The 23965-nt window shown below is 38.8% G+C and overlaps 1 protein-coding gene across 1 annotated transcript; it reads left to right on the top strand.

Moving 5' to 3' along the window:
- Positions 1–1463: 1463 nt before the first annotated feature.
- On the top strand, positions 1464–23718 carry SLC33A1 (solute carrier family 33 member 1). Its single transcript, XM_066258335.1, has 6 exons — positions 1464–2823; positions 15647–15837; positions 21179–21363; positions 21608–21725; positions 22661–22876; positions 23522–23718. Exons 1-6 carry the CDS (start codon positions 2049–2051, stop codon positions 23687–23689), a joined length of 1653 nt encoding a protein of 550 aa, XP_066114432.1. The 5' UTR covers positions 1464–2048; the 3' UTR covers positions 23690–23718.
- The last annotated feature ends 247 nt before the right edge of the window (positions 23719–23965 follow it).

Raw genomic sequence — 23965 nt, forward strand, 5'->3', positions numbered from 1 at the left:
TACATATATACACATATAGAACTTTATATATATTATATATAGAATTTTTATAGATAATGTATTTTCTATATTATGTGCCACTGTGTCAGCTCGACTCCTGGCGACTATGAATGAGTGATGTCTACAATGTCCTGTCCTCAATAGCCCTGGTCAGCTCCTGTAGACTCGTGACTACTCTTTTGTGGAGTCAATCCATTCTCATATTTGGTCTTCTTTTCTTGCTGCCTTCTATTTTTCCACTATTATAATCTTTTCTAAAGAACCCTGATATTTCCACAATGGATAGAGCATTGGACTCAGATGCAGAGGACCCAGGTTTGAAACACCGAGGTCGCCGGTTTGAGTGTGGGCTCAGCCGGCTTGAGAAGTCTCACCAGCTTGAGTGAGGGGTTGCTGGCTTGAGTGTGGGATAATAGACATGATCTCATGGTCGCCGGCTTGAGCCCAAGGGTCACTAGCTTGAAGCCCAAGGTCGCTGGTTTGAGCAAAGGGTCACTCATTCTGTTGTAGCCCCCAGGTCAAGGCACATATGAGAAAGCAATCAATGAACAACTAAGATGTGCAACGAAGAACTGATGCTACTCATCTCTCTCCCTTCCTACCTGCCCCCTCTCTAAAACAAATAACAAAACAAACAACAAAAGAAAAACCCTGCTATCTCATAATGTGTCTGAAGTAGGACAGCTTCAGTTTTGTCATTTTTTGCCTCTAGTGATGTTTCAGGCTTTACTCTAAAATCCATTTGTTTATCTTTCTGGCTGTTCAGGCTATCCACAGACACCTCCCAACACCATATTTCAATAAATTTATATTACAAATAATGCTTTTAGTTTCCTAAGGTTATTTTTCTCTTATTTCAATTACGAATATGTATTGAGTTAACATGAAACAAATAACACTTGGATCTTATAAGACCTTTCACAGTAGGTCAAAAATTGTGGGATGTAACCAGTTGTATAATTTCAGCCCACCCAACTGGTGGATGGGGCCACCTAGACCCCAATTCACCTACATGTTTTCCTCCATACTGGAAAAAAGGACTACAGGAAAACCGAATACCTCTTGAGCAGTTTCATTCACTCTATAAATGGGCTTTGTAAAGTATCAGCTTTGCCACTTCACCAGACCTTTTTCTACCCTTGTGGGGGCACAAAGCACAAGATAAGAAATTTCTGAAACTTCAACCCTTCTCTCCCAGTCTCTGCCCGGCCTACGAAAGCAACAGCATTGCACACTTGCTAGCTGGCATTTTGGGCACTGCCCTTCCCCCGCCGAAAGATCAGTCCTCACTTGCTCACTGCAAGAATCAGAGGCAGCCCGCCATTAGCACGGCCGCAGAGCGCAGACTCGGCTTAGCCCACGTGGCTGCACCGGCCCAATGACTTAAGCCCACGCTCTCCGTACGGTCGCATGCGCTCACAGAGCCGGAGCGCTCCGGCGGCCCGCCTGGCCGCACAGTGCGCTCGCGTTCATCGTCCCCTGAGGTCCCGGCTGCTAGAGTGGCGGGTTCCTACCAAGCGCCGTTTCCGAGCTAGGCCCCGGGAGCGTGTCCTGATTGGCTTGCTCGGAAGGCGGAGACCGGACTTACTTGAGAATGCGACCATTTCCTGAAGCGCGAGGCAGGAAGTTCCCCGGCGTCTCCCGAGCGCTGGGCAGAAGGTGCTGTCCGTAGCATTGGTAGCGGCGCGAGCTACCGCTTTGGTTGGTCAGTCCGGAGGCTGGCCGTTCGGTCCCGCCGCAGTTAGGTCGGTTTCCCTCGCAGCACCGCGGCCCCTCCTCCAGCCACGGGCCGGTGCGGCTGCCCGGTGCTCCGTCAGGCTCCTTGACGCCGCTCCACGGGGCGCCGACCTCGCCATCGCCTGGGTGGACGGCCAGGGGACTGTCCCGTCTTCAGCACGCAGTGCCGCAGTGAGAGGTGCCCTTGTCATCCCGCGCCCCACCGTCCTCTCTGAACCTGATCCAGAGCGGCAGCCTTGGACCTCGAGCTAGACGCATCCAAGACGCTGAGCCCCGGTCCCCCTCAGACAGGTCTCTGCGTTGTCTCTAATATGTCACCCACCATCTCCCACAAGGACAACAGTCGGCAACGACGGCCAGGGACTTTCAACCACTCTCTGGATATGAAAAGCGGCCCTTTGCCGCCAGGCATCTGGGATGACGCTCAGCTGGACTTGGTGGGCGGAGAAGGGGACAAGGAAGCTCTTCTGGAGGACAGTGGCATCAGTGATATTTCAAAACCCCCACGGAAATGCCGGGCCGAGTTAAGCAGCATTTTTCTGTTGCTTTTTCTTTACGTGCTTCAGGGCATTCCACTGGGCCTGGCAGGAAGCATACCACTCATTTTGCAGAGCAAAAACGTTAGCTATACAGATCAAGCTTTTTTCAGTTTTGTCTTTTGGCCCTTCAGTCTCAAATTGCTCTGGGCCCCATTGGTTGATGCGGTTTACTTTAGGAACTTTGGTCGTCGCAAATCTTGGCTTGTTCCTACACAGTATATACTGGGAATCTTCATGATATATTTATCCACTCAGGTGGACTGTTTGCTCGGAAATACTGATGGCAGAACCCCCGATGTGGTGGCTCTCACAGTTACATTCTTTTTGTTTGAATTCCTGGCTGCCACTCAGGACATTGCAGTGGATGGTTGGGCATTAACTATGTTATCCCGGGAGAACGTGGGTTATGCTTCTACTTGCAATTCAGTGGGCCAAACAGCCGGCTACTTTTTGGGCAATGTTTTGTTTTTGGCTCTTGAATCCCCCCACTTTTGTAACAAATATTTGCGGTTTCAGCCTCAACCCAGGGGAATCGTTACTCTCTCAGGTAGTATATTTAAACTATTATGCTGTTAGGTTTATTTTGTTTATGAATCCTTTTGATTGTGTGACATTGAAAGGAGGCTTGTTGTTTAATTTACTGGAAATCATTTTATGATAGATGACCCAAGGTAAGTGTTCTGTTCCGTTAAATTGAGCTTCAACCAGAACGACTACATTGGAGTAATCATAATTGATCTGTACTCTGCAGTAAGCCGAAAAAGGCAACTCATCCAGTAACCTTGTTGTGGAAGGACAAACAAAACTCAGTTTAGGGATATGTTGCCTAAGGTACAGATGCACATTTAAAAAAATCTGGCTAGTGTGAAGACACTAATCCAGCCTGACACCTATGGTTTACATTTTTCTTTTTCCTTTCCTTGGATTGAGATATCTAGCTCCACACTGTCTGATCCAATTCTAGCTCCTATTCTTATACCAGGAGCCTTCATTTAGCTCTCTTGTGAAAGGAATAGGGTTAATTTATTCAAACATTAACTAGTTGGCTAAGTGACAGAGTTCTCTGGGCCTGCTATAAAGCAGAGTCCAACCCACAAGCAGTGAGAGAAATGCACTTTTTAGGGGAGCTCAGATTTGCTGGTTATTAACTGACTGTGGGAATCGGGCTTCACATTGCAGATATTTAACTCTGGAATAATAATATTCCATGAAGTGGGTAAATGGAATTTCAGAATTTACAATACCATGTGAAAATGCATTGAAGAAGTAAAGTACAAAACAGTACAAGACAGTGCTAATGATGTTCAAAGTGCCTGAAGCGGTAATTATGGGGGTTAGGTTTGAGAAATAGTGCTGAAAGAAAGTTTGTGACCAAATTGGTGAGATTTCCTTTAAATGCTATTAGAGTTTGAAGTTTATCTAGTAAGAAATTGGGTGTAAGTGCTACAAAATTTCCTTTTTCCTGCATCAGTAAAATACATGCCCCAGGAAGGTCTTCTGAGGATTTTCTTTAACTTTCCTAACAACTAAGAAACAGAAGTACAATGACCATTATTAGTAATAACATCAGGAATATAGAATTCTTCATTTTGGTAGTGATGATGAATTCAAACAGCTAAACTTTCTCTCATCTTCCGTGTACTAGATTGGTAATTCCTAACAGGGTAAATGTCAGGGGTAGTTGTGTGGTGAGGGAAGTTAAGAGTTATAATATTTGGGGAGTGGTGAGGAGGGAGGTCTTCACAACTGAACTACTCATCCCCTGAAATCTTAGACTATCCCTGTAGACCACCCCGTAAGGGACCCCCTTTCTATCTCCTCAAATTGCTAGTGAGCCACTACTACTGATGAAATGATAATTGTACTTTTAATCAGTTGGTTTGAGACCAAAAATAGTTGAGAACTCATTGCTTTGCACTGGATTTGTCTCTAAATGTTATGGGGTCCCAGTCCTGCTCTGTGGATGGATCTCTGCCTAAAAATAATTTCTGATTGCATCAAGTAGGCACCTAGTTGTTTTTTATATGTCTTTCTTTTCATGAAGTACTGGTCTATTTATGCCATGAGGAAAGACTACTGAGATGATATGTTATTTAACATTCAAAAGTCTCAGCAGAGAATTTAAGGTTTAAGAGGCTATGGAAACTAAATTTCTAACAAATTATAACTTTCTCTTCAGTATGATATAAGAGTGATGGATAAAACATTATTCCAGAGAATGACATTCTGAAACCATTATAATTGTATCCTCCCTTAGCCACAACTGTTCCCCAATGGGAAGACCAAACTTGTGCTATTGGAGTTTTATTTACACTGATTTGTTATTTTGGATAGCTGTTTATTCTGTGGAATTTGAACTCTGTTCTCCAGGAAATTGAAAAAATAGCTATTTATTTATACATACATACATACCAGAGACAGAGAGAGGGACAGACAGACAGGAAGGGAGAGAGATGAGAAGCATCAGGTCTTCATTGCGGCACCTTTCTCATATGTGCCTTGACAGGGAGGTGGGGGGGGGGTTACAGGTTGCTTAAGCCAGCAACCATGGGGTCATGTCTATAATCACATGCTCAAGCCAGCGACCTCTGAGTTTTGAACCTGGGTCCTCTGTGTCCCAGTCCAACGCTCTTACCTACTGCACCACCACCTGGTCAGGCAGCTTACTATTTAATTTGTTATATCTGTAGTGGACTACTAGTTTTGGTTCAGACATTTTAGTAAGTTGAAGAGTTTCTGAATTTTCTTTTGTCTCTTTTTAAAGGTTTTATTTATTTTAATTATTATTATTATTTTTTACAGAGACAGAGTCAGAGAGAGGGATAGATAGGTACAGACAGACTGGAATGGAGAGAGATGAGAAGCATCAATCATTATTTTCATTGTGGCACTTTGGTTCATTGATTGCTATCTCATATGTGCCTTGATTGTGAGGCTTCAGCAGACTGAGTAACCCCTCGCTCGAGCCAGTGACCTTGGGTCCAAGCTGGTGAGCTTTGCTCAAACCAGATGAGCCCACGCTCAAGCTGGCGACCTTGGGGTCTGGAACCTGGGTCCTCCGTATCCCAGTCTGATGCTCTATCCATTGCGCCACCGCCTGGTCAGGCAAAGATTTTATTTATTGATTTTAGAGAGAGGAGAGAGAGAGAGAATGGGGGAGGAGTGGGAAGCATTAACTCCTAGTTAGTTGCTTTGTAGTTGCTGTAGTTGCTTCCTAGTTGCTTCTAGTATGTGCCTTGACGGGGCAAGCCCAGGGTTTTAAACTGACGACCTCAGCATTCTAGATTGACACTTTATCCACTGTGCCACCCCAGGTCAGGCTCATTTGTCTTGTGATGGCTACACATATCACATTTATAGCCCTGTACTTTCTGGAACCTAGTATAACTAAGAAAAACCAGTAGTTTTGAAGAATTTAAAGAGCACAGAAATAATCATGAAGAAAATAAAATTGCTTAGGTAATAAAATAGAGTCCGAACACTGAGGCAGATGCTTAGAGAAATCAGGATAGAGCAGTGGATAAAGTGTTGACCTGGAATGCAGAAGTCCCTGATTTGATCATGGGCTGGCCACCTTGAGCACAGGGTCACTGGCATGAGCACAAGATCTTCGGCAAGATCCCAAGGTCTTGGGCTTGAACTCAAAGGTCTCTGGCTTGAAGTCCAAGGTTGCTGGCTTGAGCAAGGGGTCTCTGGCTTGGCTTGAGTCTGGGGTTTGATCGCAACTCAAGGTGCATATGAGAATCAATCAGTGCAGAACTAAAGTGAAGCAACTATAGGTTAATGCTTCTCCCCCTCTCCCTCCCTTCTTGTCGGTCTCTCAAAAAAAAAGGAAGGAAAGGAAGGAAAGAAGGGAAGGAAGGGAGGGAAGGAAGGAAGCAAGGAAGGAAATTAGAAGTAGGTGTAACTTTTTATAAAATTCCAAACTATGTTCTGTGAACATGTGTGTTACAGATATATGGAGATGGAACATACTAAAAAAAGAACAGTTTTGCCATCTAGAAGGCAATAATCTAAACAGTAAAAATAGAACAAGAAGGATAGGGTGAACCTGACCTGGTGGTGGTGCAGTGGATAGAGCATTGGCCTGGAATGCAGAGGCCCCAGGTTTGAAACCCTGAGGTCACCAGCTTGAGCACAGGGTCGCTGGCTTGAGTGTGGGATCATAGACATGACCCCATGGTCGTTGACGTAAGCTCCAAGGTTGCTAGCTTCAAGCCCAAGGTCACTGGCTTGAGTCCAAGGTCGTTGGCTTGAGCAAGGAGTCAGCAAAGTCACTGGCTTGGCTCTAGCCCCCTCCCCATCAAGGCACATATGAGAAAGCTGTGAGTGAACAACTAAGGTGCTGCAACAAAGAATTAATGCTTCTCATCTGTCTCCCTTCCTGCCTGTCCTCTCTCTCTCCCTCTCTTCCCCGCTTCCCCACTCTCTCTAAAACAAAAGAGAAAAAAGATGAGCATAGATTCCCTTAGAAACAAAACCTTGATTATGCTGAGTTTGGATTTGGTGCCTTCAGGGTCCAGGACAGTGCTGTATTCAGAAGTGGGTTTCTTCTGTCCTGCCACTTGGTTTTCAAGGATCTTCAGTAACAAAAAGGGGTGACTTTTTAAGCTGCAGGAACTGATTAACCCAGAACAGAGATGAGAACATAAAGTTTTATGTCTTGAAAGAATCTCATGTTTCAATTCCTTTATTATGGATGAAGAAACTGCAGCCAAGTGGCTAGTTATAGGCAGAGATATACCTACTGCTTAGGGTTCCTGACTACTTAAATATAATATGTGGATAATGTAACATAATAGAATATGTGCTCATAGGGCTTTTCTACCAGAGAAAAGTAGCTCTATGACTACTGATGTCTAAAATAACATGGAATATCTAATGCCCAGAAGTGACAGATTAAAAAGTTTTGTTTTTGAGTAATGGACGTTATTCATTTATTCAGCAAAGACTCCCTATTTGGTGCTAACCATGTGATAGTGTTATAATTTGATGAATAAGACCTGGGAATTCTCTACTCCTAAGGAACTTAGAGTCTACAGTCTGTAAACCAAAGTGATGGAGGGGGAAATGGATAATATAAATGAGTGGATTTGTGCAAGATTGCAGGGATTGTAGGGGACAGTGATGTCCTGGAAAACCCATGCTCATCTAAAGGCAGAGAGCTTCAATGCCAATAAATTGTAGTCTTGTGGCAACAGGATCATAGGATTGCTAGATTTTATAAATACTCAAGAGAAGCTGAAATTTGCTTTTTTATTTTTTTCCCCTAATTTAAAAAACACTAGATTAATATAAAATATGTCTCTTGGCCAGGTCTAACTGGTAGTTAAGGCTGACTTTTCTATAAGCCCTGGTAAGAATAATGAATAGAAGAAGTGATTGGAACAGGAAACAGGAAATTTGGGTTTGAGGACAGGGAGCTGGATAGTCTGATGCCAGAAAATAGAGCTATACATATTACAGTTTATGTCCTGACTGGTGGCGCAGTGGATAAAATACCTACCTGGAACACTGAGGTTGCTGGTTTGAAACCCTGGGCTTTTGCTTGGTCAAAGAACATATGGGAGTGGATGCTTCCTGTTCCTCCTCCATCCTCCCTCTCTTTCTTTCCCCTCTCTAAAATGAATAATAAATAAATAAATAAATATTATAGTTTACGAATCAGTTTGTTTACAGATAGAGGCATATACATAGGAGTCAGTCAGAGAGAAAGGAACTGTTGTTTTGAAAAAACTGATACTCGTAAGTGTGAAGCTAATCAAACTGGTGGTGATAATTGTAGAAACAGTATGTATTTATAAGACATTCATGCTTTGAACTAGAAAGAGAGCAGAACCAAGGACCAGTTCTTACTATTTTTTTAAAATTTTATTTCAGCAAGATAGGAAATGAGAGAGAGACTGGAACATCGAGCTGTTACTGTATGTGCCTGAGAGCGAACCGGCAACCTCTGCACTTTTGGATGATGCTGTAACAAATTGAGCTGTCCAGCCAGGGCTAGACCAATTCTTTTTTTTTTTTTTTAACAGAGACAGAGTGAGAGTCAGAGAGGGGGATAGATAGGAACCACACAGACAGGAAGAGAGAGAGATGAGAAGCATCAATCATCATTTTTTCGTTGTGACTCCTTAGTTGTTCAGAGATTGCTTTCTCATATGTGTCTTGACCATGGGCTTTCAGCTGACTGAGTAGCCCCTTGCTCGAGCCAGCGACCTTGGGTCCAAGCTGGTGAGCTTTTGCTCAAACCAGATGAGCCTGCGCTCAAGCTGGCGACCTCGGGCTCTGGAACCTGGATCTTCCTCATCCCAGTCCGAGGCTCTATCCACTGCACCACTGCCCGGTCAGGCTAGGCCAATTTCTTTTTTTTTTTTTTTTTCATTTTTCTGAAGCTGGAAACGGGGAGAGACAGTCAGACAGACTCCCGCATGCGCCGGACCGGGATCCACCCGGCACGCCCACCAGGGGCGACGCTCTGCCCACCAGGGGGCGATGCTCTGCCCATCCTGGGCATCGCCATGTTGCGACCAGAGCCACTCTAGTGCCTGAGGCAGAGGCCCCAGAGCCATCCCCAGCGCCCGGGCCATCTTTGCTCCAATGGAGCCTCGGCTGCGGGAGGGGAAGAGAGAGACAGAGAGGAAAGCGCGGCGGAGGGGTGGAGAAGCAAACGGGCGCTTCTCCTGTGTGCCCTGGCCGGGAATCGAACCCAGGTCCTCCGCACGCTAGGTCGACGCTCTACCGCTGAGCCAACCGGCCAGGGCTAGGCCAATTTCTTGATGACATTTCTGCCTTGCTTTCTGAAGTAATACTTATTAATATATTTTATGTGACTAGCAATACTTTTTAGAATTCGGTAGCACTAACTGACCCATTTCTAAATAGACTGGTTATTTTTATGTAGGCTGTAATACATTCTTTAGCATCTGTAAGCTTAAAACATCCCCCTATATTCTCAAAAGGTAAAACTGTAGAGATGGAGAACAGATTGGTAGTTGCTAGGGGTTGTGGGTGAAAAGAGGGTGATGGATATCCTGAGGGAGTTTTGGGGAGTGATAGAACTATTCTGACTCAATTATGGTTGTGATTTGAAATTGATAACGTGTTAAAGTTTGTAGAACTGGACACAATATATTTAGTTTTTTATAATAAGGAAGTTATAAAAAAATTTTAACCTACTTTATCACCTTTATTTATTATTTATTTTTTTATTTTTCTGAAGTGAGAAGCAGGTGAGGGAGGCAGACAGACTCCCACATGTACCCCACTGGGATCCACCAGCATGCCCACTAGGAGGCGATGCTTGATCCCTCTGGAGCATTGCTCCACTGCAACTGGAGCCATTCTAGCACCTGAGGCAGAGGCCATAGAGCCATCCTCAGCGCCTCGGCCACTTTGCTCCAATAGAGCCTTGGCTGTGGGAGGGGAAGAGAGAGACAGAAAGGAAAGAGGAGGAAGAGTGGAGAAGCAGATGGGAAGGGTGGAGAAGCAATAAAATAAAATTATTTTATTGTGTGCCCTGACCAGGAATCGAACCTGGGACTTCCACATGCCAGGCTGATGCTCTACCGCTGAGCCAACCGGCCAGGGCCAATTTATCATCTTTATGAGCTAATCTCTGGGCAAGGTTGATATAAAATCCTTGAGTTTACCTTCCTTTTTTTTTGCCTTGAATGAAACAAGTTCATAAATCTGATGGACCTTACATTTCAGCATAGACAAGTGGAGCAAATTTGAACTTATTTTCAAATGTTGGGGCCCTAGTAGTAAAGTAAGATCGGGGGAAGAATACTGGGGCTAGACATTCAAGAGGGATTAGCTATCAGATGTTAGAAACTGGAATCCATATCACAGGAGGAAAGTCTTAAAGCCATTTTAAAAACAAAACAAAAAAATGAACCAAAGTAGCCCTGACTGGATAGCTCAGTTGATTGGAGCATCAACTGAAAGTGCAGAGGTTGCTGATTTGATCCCTGATCAGGACACATGTGGGAATGGCATGATGTTCCCATCTCTTTTTCTCTCTCACTGAAATAACTAAATAAAAAAATTTAGAGGCCAGTTGAATTAGTCTGTAAAGATTTCCTTTTCTTCAGCCTGGCATGTAGGAGTCCCGGGTTCTATTCCCGGCCAAGGCACACAGGAGAAGCGCCCATCTGCTTCTCCACCCTGCCCCTTCTCCTTCCTCTCTGTCTCTCTCTTCCCCTCCCGCAGCCAAGGCTCCATTGGAGCAAAGTTGGCCGGTGCGCTGAGGATGGCTCTATGGCCTCTGCCTCAGGTGCTAGAATGGCTCTGGTTGCAGCAGAGCGATGGCCCAGATGGGCAGAGCATCGCCCCTGGTGGGCATGCCGGGTGGATCCCGGTCGGGCGCATGCGGGAGTCTGTCTGACTGCCTCCCCGTTTTCCAACTTCAGAAAAATACAAAAAAAAAAAGAAAAAAAAAAAAAGATTTTCTTTTTTTGATTATATATTGTATTCTAGACCTATATATTTTATTCCTAGCAGAGTCTTAGAACTTTTGCATTCTTAAATTTTCCATTTATTTTCTGAAAATTTTTTATAACGAGTATAATATCAAAACCAAAAAATTGACAGTGGTCCAATGTATAAAGCTTGTTCAGATTTCACCATTATACATGTATTTGTTTGTGTATTTGCATAGATGTATGTACATGTGTGTGGTATATGCAATTTCATCACATATGTAGCCTTGCACAACCAGCACCACAGCAATCAAAATACTCAACTGTGCCATAGCCACAAGACTTCTTTGGGTTGCCTCTTTATAGCTATATTCATTTCTTCCTGTCTATCTCTAACCCCTAGCAGCCACTACTCTTGTCCATCTTCATAATTATGTTATTTCAGAAATGTTACCTAAATGAAATCATGATGCAGTATGTGTCCTCTAGAGATTGGCCCTTTTCATTCAGGGTAATTCCTTTGAGGTTCACCCAGGTTATTGCATGTAGCAATGATTTGTTTCTTTTTATTGCTGAGAAGTATTCCATTTATTAGACATACCACAGTTTATTTAACTACTCATTCAATGGGCAGTTTCCAGTTTTTGGCTATTGCTATGTGAAAATAGGTCTTCGTTTCTCTGGCCCAAGAATGCAAATGTAGGTTTGTTGTAAGTTCATTTTTAGTTCTGAAAGGAACTGGCAAAAATTTTTCCAGGTGGCTATACCATTTTATCTCTCTGCCAGTAATATATAAGTGGTATAGTTTCTTTGTATCTTTTTTCAGCATTTGATGTGATCATCCTTTTTCTTTTTTTCTTTATTTTCCCAGTTTATTTTTTTATGTGATCATTATTTTTTATTTTATTGCGCTGTCCCATGTTTTGCCTTGACTATTAGGCACCTGGATATGACATCCTTCTTGATTACTGGTGAATTGTCACATGCTCTTAATTTTTGCATTCATGGGAGCCCTCGGTAAGATCGAGTAGCCACTTCAGAATATTGTTTGTATTATAGGTCTTGGCTCAAAATTCATGTTTATGAAACTTGAACATCAGCTTTGACTCCTTTATCATATCATATGTACATCATACATCATAATGCTTTTGTAGATAAATACATAAATCAAAATTAACCAAAATGATAATGAAATCTTTAGATCATACAGTTGTTAGTATATTAGGCTATGTATGCATTAAGATGCATCAAAGCGGCCCTGGCCGGTTGGCTCAGTGGTAGTGTCGGCCTGGCGTGCAGAAGTCCCGGGTTCAATTCCCGGCCAGGGCACACAGAAGTGCCCATCTGCTTCTCCACCCCTCCCCCTCTCCTTCCTCTCTGTCTCTCTCTTCCCCTCCTGCAGCGAGGCTCCATTGGAGCAAGGATGGCCCGGGCGCTGAGGATGGCCCCTTGGCCTATGCCCCAGGTGCTAGAGTGGCTCTGGTCGCGACAAAGCGACGCCCCGGAGGGGCAGAGCATCGCCCCCTGGTGGGCGTGCCGGGTGGATCCCGGTTGGGCACATGCGGGAGTCTGTCAGACTGTCTATCCCCGTTTCCAGCTTTGGAAAAATACAACAAACAAACAAACAACCACACACACACAAAAAAAAATGCAGCAAAGCAATGTTAAACAATAACCATCTGCTGATCCATATTTATGGTAATTATGTTCATGAAACAATGTATTTTCTTGCAGTGGCAAAACCTCTTTCTGAGCTATTAGCTTCATTCTGTTCATGAGAGCTATGGAAAGCCTTTGCATCAGGGCTCTGAATAGTGCCTTGTTATCACTTCCTTCTTTCATGTGCACTGTTGTTTTGTCGTCAAAGCACAAAGAAATTACGAACTGAGACCTGTTTAGTCCTTTTTTTTTCCTCTTGGTATTGATATGAGGAGTTTAAATTCTAGAAGATTCTGTTCATTAAAACTGAGAGACTGCCTGACCAGGTGGTGGCGCAGTGGATAAAGCGTCGAACTGGGATGCGGAAGACCCATGTTCGAGACCCTGAGGTTGCCAGCTTTAGCGCGGGCTTATCTGGTTTGAGCAAAGCTCACCAGCTTGGACCCAAGGTTGCTGGCTCGAGCAAGGGTCACTTGGTCTGCTGTAGCCCCCCGGTCAAGGCACATATGAGAAATCAATCAATGGACAACTAAGAAACCACAACGAAGAATTGATATTTCTTATCTCTCTCCCTTCCTGTCTGTCCCTATCTGTCCCTCTCTCTGACTCTGTCTCTGCCACAGAAAAACAAAACAAAACAAAAAAATTGAGAGACTAGGCAAACTTTTTGAAAAGAACTGAAATTTAAAGTAGGATATAACTGACAAAGTTTTTTTTTTTTAGAGAGAGAGGAAGGGAGAGAGTGAGTCAGGAACATTGATCTCTTCCCGTATGTGCCCTGACCAGGGATTGAACCAGTAACCTCTGTGCTTTGGGGCAAAGCCCTAACCAGCTGAGCTACTGTATTCCCCATGTATAAGACGATCCCATGTAAAAGATGCACCTTAATTCTGGGGTCAAAATTTGAAAAAAAAAAGTATTATATAAAGTTATTGAACTCAAGTTTTATTCATCATTAAATTCATACAACTTCTCAAGTGGGAAATGCAAGTAAAAAAACTACAACCACTGTATAAGACACACCCAGTTTTTAGACCCCAAATTTTTTGAATAAAAGGTGCATCTTATACATAGGGGAAATACAATATCTGGCCAGGGCTATAACTGACAAATTTAATTTTCATTTAACATTTATATAGACCAATAATTGAAATATCTGATGACAGTGATAATACAGTTGGGTTTTTTTTTTAGGGTTTCTTAAGCCTAAGAAAGTTTAAGCCAAATGAGGAACAAAAACTTTCTGATTAAGAATAATGTAGATAAAATTTTATAAACAAATCATTATTTGTCAGATTTCACAGATAGCATTAAGGATGCAAAAATAATGAACATGAGCCTGGCCTATGTGGTACATATGGGAGTTGATGCTTCCTGCTTCTCTCCCCTTCTCTCTGATTTCTCTCTCTCTTTCTCCCTCCTCTCTAAAATGAATAAATAAAATCTTAATAAATAAAAAAATATTATTTAAAAAAATAATGAACATTAGCCTCATTTAGAGAATAATCTTAAATTGTTTATTCCTTTTTAGTCAGATTCAAAACATCCTATTAAACTAGAAAGTGTTATGTTGTTTTGATGAACTTTAATTATAACATATATATTAGTCTTTTAAAATGCATAACTTTGCATTTAAGAATGTTTTGTATTTTTCTTCTGATACCTAAAATTAAGTTCTGTATAACTTTCCCATGTTAGAGAAAGAACTCCCTTCAGAATACAAATTTCCATATATGCTTGAGCATTTTATCTTTAATTTGCATCATTTGAACAGCACAGCTTTTTTTTTTTTTTTTTTTTTTTTGGTAGGGTTTGTGGAGACTAGCCAATCCATGTAAATCCTTATTTTAACATTAATTTTTCAAAAATATTTTTATGCAGATAATGTGAAATAATAGAAAAATTATAAACCCAAATTCAGGTTTAGGTTCAAGTTCTGTCTCAATAATTTTACCTTTGGCAAATATTTAAATAGTCTGGGCTTCTTTTTCTCATGTCTATACAGTAACAATGCCTGCTTTGCCTATCTTATATATTTGCTCTGAATCAAGTCAGTTACCATATAAGAAAGGAGCATTTAAATACTAAGGTGAAAATTAGTCTAAATAAATAATGCTGTATGCCTCCATCATAAGTAGGCTCAAGTGCACCTTGAGCAAGACCAAATACAAAGGAAAAGCCCTTACTGAAGAATGCTCTACTTGTTTTTGAAAAAAGGTGATGAGGCTTCATGGACAGTTAGTTGTGTTACATGGGCAATAAAATAACAAGTAAATAGATATAAAAATGAGTACAAATCTAGAATGTTAAGAGCTAGAAAACTGCTGGGATTTTCTAGCCAGGGCCTTTTATATTTTACAGATGAAGAAACTGGACAGGGTTATCCAGTAAGTTTTATAGTGGCAAAATAAGATGTGTTTCTCAGGATAGTTAAGGAGATACAGGTTTTGAAATTAGTTGTAAAAGGCATCAAGTCACAATTTTATTACTGACTTAAAATGTAACCAGGCAAAACCACTTGAAGCCTGTTTCTTTGTAAGTAGTGATGAGTAATTAATCTATGGTGTTGTAGTAAAGGAGATAGTATGTGTTATGGCACATTATATACACTCAATAAAGGATGCCTTATTTCTTACTATTATTTTTAGCTATTATACAGAATTTTTCAGAACATTAATCACCCCCTCTGCTTGATTTGTTTAAAATAATGGCTAATGGCCCAGCTATCTTTCACCGGAAAAACCCGAACAGTAATCTTGTGTCCACATTGCGCAACTACAAGTATGAAGAAATTGTTTCTGTATCTCAGTATTAAAAAGAGAAGGCTATTCTTAAATAATTTTAAAACATTAGAAAAATTAAAAATAAAGTTGGAAAATCTAAAGGATCATCTGTTCATTGTCTAAGTTGTCCTGATAAACTGAAATGGCTTGAGTGCTTAAGTATGACTGATTGGTCTGTGGGATGTGAAAATCATCTCTTCCAATGAGCCCCCTCCTCCACTTTTCTTGAATAAAATGACAGACTTTTGTTTCATTCAACCCACTAAATGTCTGTAACCCTATTTTTCTTTGTTAAGTATCACTCTGTAATGTATGTTTAACAAAGCTAGACTGCCTTGATTATCTGCAATGTGTGGTACTTATGGTATGTTGAACATGATAGGCACATTGTGTTAATTTTTTAAAAACAGATTGTAGTTGAGGAAAAGTTGTATACAGAACTTTATACAATCAATGAAGTTATGCCATTTCAAAAATTAATTATAGATTTTAACATTCTAAATTTCAGATTTCCTTTTTTTCTGGGGAACTGTATTTTTGATAACAACAACTTTAGTTGCTGTTCTGAAAAAAGAAAACAAAGAGGTATCAGTAGGAAAAGAAGAAACCCAAGGAATCACAGATACTTATAAGCTGCTTTTTGCAATTATAAAAATGCCAGCAGTTCTGACATTTTGCCTTCTGATTCTAACTGCAAAGGTAAGAGATTTATAAAGCTAATTTACCATTCTGTTATAATTACTAAAATGGAATACTACTATTGCCTTTTCATATCATAACTTCCTTTCCACTACTATTAGAATTAAATAAAAAACAAATTTTGGCTTCTTGAATGTGTTTTAAAAGGTATGATGAGCCTTACCAGGTGGTGGTGCAGTGGATAGAGCGGTGGACTGGGGGGATGCAGAGGACCCAGGCTCCAAGCCCCGAGGTTGCTAGCTTGAGCAGGGGTCACTTGCTCTGCTGTAGCCCCCCACATCAAGGCACATATGAGAAAGCAATCAATGAACAACTAAGGTGCTGCAACGAAGAATTGATGCTTCTCATCTCTTTCCCTTCCTGTCTGTCTGTCCCTATAAGTCTCTCTCTCTGTCTCTGTCACAAAAATAAATAAATAAATAAAATAAAAAGGTATGATGATACCAAATATAATTTCAAAGTAAGGTAAGTGTTTTGGTACATTGAAAATAATTGTGCCAATTTGAAGTATGTCTAATAAATTAAAATTTTATTTAATGAATGATATTAATGCTTGGTGTACAAGTGAATACCTTGAAAAAAATAATAGCTCTCTATTGTTATAATGAGTATACATGTAATATCAGAGGTAGTAAAATTATTTACTTAGGATACGATTTACAAAGATATAGAAATATATGAGTATTAGAAATTTATTTAAAAATCAGTTGAATTTTTTTATATTATAAGGTAATATACCATAAAACATGGGGATTTTGGAGGTTTTTATTTAATTTTTTTTGCTTTCTGTATTAAGATGTCCTAATTTTATAGTTTTAAAACATTTTAAAGACTTCTGCTAGAAGAAAGGTAAATATACTTTTTTTTGTTATAGTGAGCTATTACTAATGTTGGCATTAATATTCCTAAAATCTAAAATCAGTTATAGGAGTTTCATATTAATATTTAAACTATTTCCATAAACACTTCCCAGGTATCTTTTGACAACCCTGAAGTAAAAATTATAGCCTTGATGTTTTGAAGTAGTGAGTGTTTCTTTCTTTCCAATGATAGAGTGGGTTAAATTTTAAGGAAACATTAGAGAGGTTTAAACTTAAGGAACTTACATGTTTTAACTGTAGGAAATGCTGAAAGGTTCAAGGAAGATAATATGAACTAATTACATAATTTAGAGATCAACTTTGGTAACATTTTTGGTATATTTTCTTCTTGCCCCCACTTCTCTCTCTTTATGTGTGTGTGCCTGCACATTTGTATAATACACTTTACATATATAAATATAATCAAATTGATATTAATGCTATGTATATTTATATACACATAAATACTTCAAAAGTTTAATTGGATCATACTGTATATAAATTTTTATCTTATTTTTGTGTTATTCCATATTCCTATATCTTTAAGTAATATTTGAAAACTTGTTAATAAGTATATAGTTGTCACAGTGTATAAATTTGCTATAATTTATTCAATTGTTTTTGTCACTATATTTAATTTGTTTAAGTTTTTTATTATAAATATGTACTAGTAAATATTTTTTGTGTAAGTTTTTCTTTGATATTTTAAATATTTCCTAGCAACAGGTTCTTAAGTGGCAATTAGTGGGTCAGTGAATATAATTGTTAAATTACTTTTTAAAAGATTATTATAATATAGTGTATTTCTCATGTATAAGACACTCCCATGTATAAGATGCACCTTAATTTGGGGGCCCAAAATTTGGGAAAAAAAATATTACATAAAGTTATTAAATTCAAGTTTTATTCATCATAAAATTCATACAACTCCTCATCACTGTCAAAACTCCCATCCATTAGCTTGTCCTCATCTGTGTCTGATGAGAATCACTGTCTTCACATATTGCCTCATCCTCATGGCATTTGAAATACCACAACCACTGTATAAGATGCACCCCAGTTTTTAGACCCCAAATTTTTCAAAAATGAAGTGTGTCTTATACAGGGGGAAATACGGTACTGTTCCTGGTAATATGTGTAAGGAAGTACTTGAATTATAGAGTCTAAAATTCCATGTTCCCCTTTTAAAATAAACCTCACCAAAGGTAACATTTCTTAATTTTTAGTAGCAGAAATAGTTTCTTCTGCTTTTGAGTTGTTTTATATAAACAAAATATGCAGTGTGTATTCTTATGTCAAATTCTTGTATTCTTTCACTCAACATTATATTTGTATAATTTATTTATATTGTTAATTATAGCAAAAGTTTGTTCATCTCATTGCTTATAACACTCCATTGTGTGACTGTGCCACACTTTATCAACATATATTTAGGTTATTTCTACTTTTGGACTATTATGAACAGTGTTTCTACAAATACTCATGTACATTGCCTTTGGTGAACATAGATGCACATTTCTGATGGGTAAATACCTAGGTATAGAATTGCTGGGTCATAAATATTGTTACATTAGTATATACTGTCAAGCAGTTTTCTGAAGTGATTATTTCAGTTTCCTTACCATCATTAGTGTAAGAGAGTTCCAGTTGCTTCACAGCCTTGAGAGCAAATTTTTCTTTTTCAATTTTAGACTTTTTGGTGGGTATATAGTGACATTTCATTATGGTTATAATTTGCATTTCCCTCATGACCAAAGAGATTGAACATTTTTTCATATAGTTATGATCATTTGAATATCCAGAGTTGCCTTTTTTTTTAATTTGTAGAATTTTTATTTTTTATATATCCTAGATATGAAGTTTTTGTTAGATGTATGTATTGCAGATATCTCCTACTACCATTGTTAAGACAGAGTAAATGTTGTAATGAGTTTATATATCTGATTTTTGCAAAAAGAATGGGTGAAATATAAGTGAAGTTATTTTCTGGACGTAAGTGAAATATCTTTGACCTTTTTTTTTATTGTGAAGTTTGCCTTCTGGCTTAATTCCAAGTTAAAATATATGGAATTTGTCATTCCTTTATATTTTTTTCATTTGATAGTATTTCATACTTACTCAAATTGACTGTATCATTTTAAAAAATCCCACATATCTCTTCCCAAGTTCTCTAATTGTTAACATTTGGTTCCACTTTCTTTATTCTGTAAATTTGCACTCTGTGTATTACATACTTCTTCTGAAATATTTGAAAGTAATCTGTACATACCATGCCCCTTTACTCATAAATGCCTTAAGTATGTATTTTTAAAGAACAACTTTCTCTTACAAAACCACAACTTAATAAAAAATCAAGAAATTTTAAATTGATACAATACTATTAATCATAGTCCATATCCAAATTTCACGAGTAGTCCCAATAATAGCCTTTGTGACCTTATTTTTTCCTTGTTAGGGACCCTGTCCAGGATCCCATATTACATTTAGTTTACCCTTTGTGACCTGGCATTTTAAAATAATGTTACGAATTTCTTCACAGTTCAAACTCGCGAAGCAAAAGACACACCAGATTTTATATACACCGAGCAGAGAGCTGAAACTTTTACTCAGAATCAGCCCCAAGAAACAGCGCCTCTGCATACTTATTGAGTTCCAAGAGTCATTGCTCAACAGTTAAAACTAGAAAGTTACACAAGCCTTTTTTCCCATCTGTTTCATCCCCAACCCTACACATCTACTGTTTCTTTTCATGAACAAGGACACAAGAGGAGTCAGAGTCTCAGAGTTTATCAATCACAAAGTACATTTGATTCTTACAGGCATTCCTCCAAGAATCCTGCGCATATGCACTTGAGTAACCCAGTGTCTCTATGGGCCAACACACTCCAAGATCTCCTGTCTCCTATTAACCCTTGCTCTGCAGTTAACTGCCATTTATACTGGTGCAGAGTTGTCTCCTACAAATATAGGCCTTTTGTTTATGTTTGATGTTTCTTTATGTTTAGGCTCAGTTAAACAAATGTGTCAGAAATACTACAGAAGTAATATTGTGTTGTCTTCAGGGAATTACATCAGGAGCTTTATCATGTCTCTTTATTCCATTAACTGTTGTTAACTTTGATTATGTTAACCCATTATAAAGTTACTTTCCTTTTGTAATTAATTTATGGGGAGATGCTTTGAGACTATCTAAATATCTTAATTCACCTCAATTACTCACTATTCTTAGCATCCTTACATTTTGTTGTTGGGTTTTTTTTTTTGTTTTTTTCCTGGTGAGAGAATGGGAGATAGAGAGAGAGACTCCCGCATGTGCCCCAACCAGGATCTACCCATCTGGGGCTGATGTTCTGCCCATCTGGAGCCATGCTCACAACCGAACTATTTTTAGCATGTGAGGCAGAGGCTCCACAAAGCCATCCTCAGTAACTGGGGTGATTCACTCAAACCAGTAGAGCTGTGGCTGCAGGAGGAGAAGAGAGAGAGAGAAGGAGAGGAGGAGGGGGGAAAACAGATGGTCACTACTCCTATGTGCCCTGACCAGGAATGGAACCTGGGACATCTCACACCGATGCTCTACCACTGAGCCAATTGGCCAGGACCTTGTTGTCTTTAAGAATTAACCTAATTATACTTTTTCTACCTTTTCTTCAACTTTCAGATATAATGTTTTCTCAGAATTACTTTTGAAATGTTAGAAGAATTTTGAAATTTTTATTACAGTCTATCAGAAATCATCAAAAATGTGTGTATGTGGCAGTGATGCTTCCTTTTAACCAGATTTATTTAAAGTCAATTAAAGACTTTTCTTTTAAACTTAAAATATACAAATCAGTAAGTTTCTATATGGATTTTTTTTTTTAGCAAGAGATACAGAGATAGGGACAGACAGGAAAGGAGAGAGAGATGAGAAGCATCAGTTCTTCATTGCAGTACCTTAGTTGTTCATTGATTGCTTTCTCATATATGCCTTGACGGAGGAGTGGGGCTACAGCTGAGCTGATGACCCCTTGCTCAAGCCAGCGACCTTGGGCTTCAAGCCAGTGACTTTTGGGTTCAAGCCAATGACCATGGAGTCATGTCTATGATCCCATGCTCAAGCCAGTGACCTTGGGGTTTCAAACCTGGGTCCTCTGAGTCCCAGGCTGATGCTATATCCACTCTGCCACTGCCTGGTCGGGCTGGATTTGGATACTTATTATTATAAGAGATTGAACTTTTGAAATGGAAATTTAGTTTTAATTAGGGCCACCTGCAGTTTCTAAGAATGCTGAATTTTTAGTTGTTTTCACAAAACATTGTTACTATACCACAGGATAAGTTTACCTTCTCTAACTTGATCGTTACACCAGGTATAATAATATGATGCTTGCAACTGGCATGGGTCAATAATGAGATTGAGGTTTTTGAAGAATTTATGTATGTTTGGAGGAAAATATTTCATGTCATAAATTAAAATGTTTTTTGTTTTTATATTGCAGATTGGTTTTTCAGCAGCAGATGCGGTAACAGGACTGAAACTGGTAGAAGAGGGAGTACCTAAAGAACATTTAGCCTTGTTGGCAGTTCCAATGGTTCCTTTGCAGATAGTACTGCCTTTGATTATCAGCAAATACACTGCAGGTCCCCAGCCACTAAACATATTTTACAAAGCCATGCCCTACAGGTAAAAACAAAATAAAACCTTACTAAATAAGGTTAAATAAGGAATACTTATCAGTATCACTAATATCTGTGTGTAGAATATATATAGAAAAAGGCTTGAAAAGCATCTTTAATATAATTTATATACACTTTTATCTCTTTTTAATCTCCAAATAGGCTTTAGATACAGGCTTTTTTTATGTGGTAGACATAGAGATATCTATTTTAGTTTTTTTTTTAACCAAGTTCGTTGTTATTTTTTATAGACTATTGCTTGGATTAGAGTATGCTCTGCTGGTTTGGTGGACTCCTAGAGTAGAACATCACGGGGGATTCCCTATATATTACTATATTATAGTGCTGCTGAGTTATGCATTACACCAGGTAAGCTTGTTGCGGTTTTCTTGGGAAGTAAACTGTTCTTTATAAAATAAAGAAGACTTTTATTTTTAGTGTTTGCCTTAAAATAAAATAATGATAATAAATTTTAAGAATCATGATTTGACAGTGTACTTTAATTTTATTTATTTATTTATTTATTTATTTATTTATTTATTTATTTTTGCTCGAGACAGAAACAGGAAGGGAGAGAGATGAGAAGCAGTACTTTAGTTGTTCATTGATTGTTTCTCATACATGTCTTGACAGAGGGCTCCAGCCAAGGCAGTGACACCTTGCTCAAGCCAGTGACCATGGGGTCTATGATCCTATGCTCAAGCCAGCAACCCTGCACTCAAGCTGGTGAGCCTGCACTCAAGGCGATGACCTCGGGATTTTGAACCTGGGTCCTCTGCCTCCCAGTCCAGTGCTCTATCTGCTGTGCCACCACCTGGTCAGGCCATTCTTGGCTCTTAAACACATTTGCGTTTAGGGAGATTTTTTTTCTTCATTTTGTCACATAAATTTTGAAATGTTATTTTTCTTCTGTGTATGTAGAAGAAAATTATATAATTTTATTTCATGTTTCTTTTAATATTTGAGTGCTACATGTATAGTACATATATATACATACACACATATATATTTAGTGCAGTACAAACATGGGGTTTTGATTGCACTCTTCTATTTACAATACTGACTGCATTTTATCACAATTATTCATTGCCTATTTTCCCAACCTAGAAGAAATTCTTGAATGGCATAGTGTCATGATCTGACTTAAAGTCTGGCCAATAAGAAATGTTCAATAAACATTTGTTGACTTCAGTTTAATATGGGTGATGAAAATTAGTTTTCAAGTTTATGATTTTGATTTTCTTAATTCAGACTACAGCTTTATAATCTAATTGTACTAAAGATGTTTTATATTTTTCTTGTAGGTTACATTATATAGCATGTATGTCTCCATAATGGCTTTTAATGCAAAGGTTAGTGATCCACTTATTGGAGGAACATATATGACCCTTTTAAACACCGTTTCCAATCTGGGAGGAAACTGGCCTTCCACAGTAGCCCTTTGGCTGGTAGATCCCCTCACCGTGAAAGAGTGTGTAGGAGCATCAAACCAGAATTGTCGAACCCCAGATGCTGTTGAGGTAAGTGTGTTGTAATTTTAGATAACATTAAATTAATATTGATATTAATTTTCTCATTTTGCCTCTAGAAGTACGATATTACTTTAAAAATCATACTTGCCCGTAGTATGTCACATAGAAATATTCAGATTTTTTTCATTCCAATCATAACTAAGGGTTACAGTGCTTGCAACTCAGTAAGAGTAGCTTACTTGAAGGTGCTTCTCAGCAAGGGAGGAGCAGTCTCTCTCCTCCACCTGAGGATCACTGTCCTACACAGTGGCTGTTTAATAAACGCATTATTAACAATAGTTAAGTTTGATAGCAAAAGGGAGCTTTCATTGGCTGTTCATTTAACAATTGTAGGTAAAACCATTTGGAGGTAGTTTGTTAATAAATTATTTCAAAGTAACATTAGCCTACTTCTGAAGTAGATTCATTAGATGTTTCTTCACATTTTCAAATATGAGAAGCTGTATCTTAAAAATGAGTATTGTTTATAGCACGAGCTGAAAATTGCTTTTAATCCTGTTAGTAACATTAGATATTAAGGCATATTAACAGGTAACAATAGATTTTGATCAATCTTTTAAATTGCAGAGTAGAAACATGTAAATTGCTAAATACTTTCATTTTTATTATGTTTATATAATTTTATTTTTACAGCTTTGCCAAAAACTTGGTGGCTCATGTGTTACAGCACTGGATGGTTATTATATGGAGTCCATTATTTGTGTGCTTATTGGATTTGGGTGGTGGTTCTTTCTTGGTCCAAAATTTAAAAACTTACAGGATGAAGGACCGTCTTCATGGAACTGCAAAAGGAGCAATTAATGCATTCACTACTGGACATTCTGACAAAGGTAACTATAGTTTAGTTTTAATTCAGAGAACTATGATAATCAGTGCACAGGACTATAAAATACTATTTTAAACAAGGAAATTATTTCTATAAAATGCCAAATGGTTAAAAAATAGAGATCTCTATATATATGATCATATTTTTCCTTGCCTTGGCAATGTATTTACAGTTTACTTCAGGTCAGGACATCAGTTCTAAAAAAACTTTCCTGGCCTTGTTATTCAATTTATATATTTTTAATTTACTGA

The sequence above is a fragment of the Saccopteryx bilineata genome, chromosome 2, assembly GCF_036850765.1.
Source record: "Saccopteryx bilineata isolate mSacBil1 chromosome 2, mSacBil1_pri_phased_curated, whole genome shotgun sequence".
Taxonomy (NCBI): Eukaryota; Metazoa; Chordata; class Mammalia; order Chiroptera; family Emballonuridae; genus Saccopteryx; species Saccopteryx bilineata.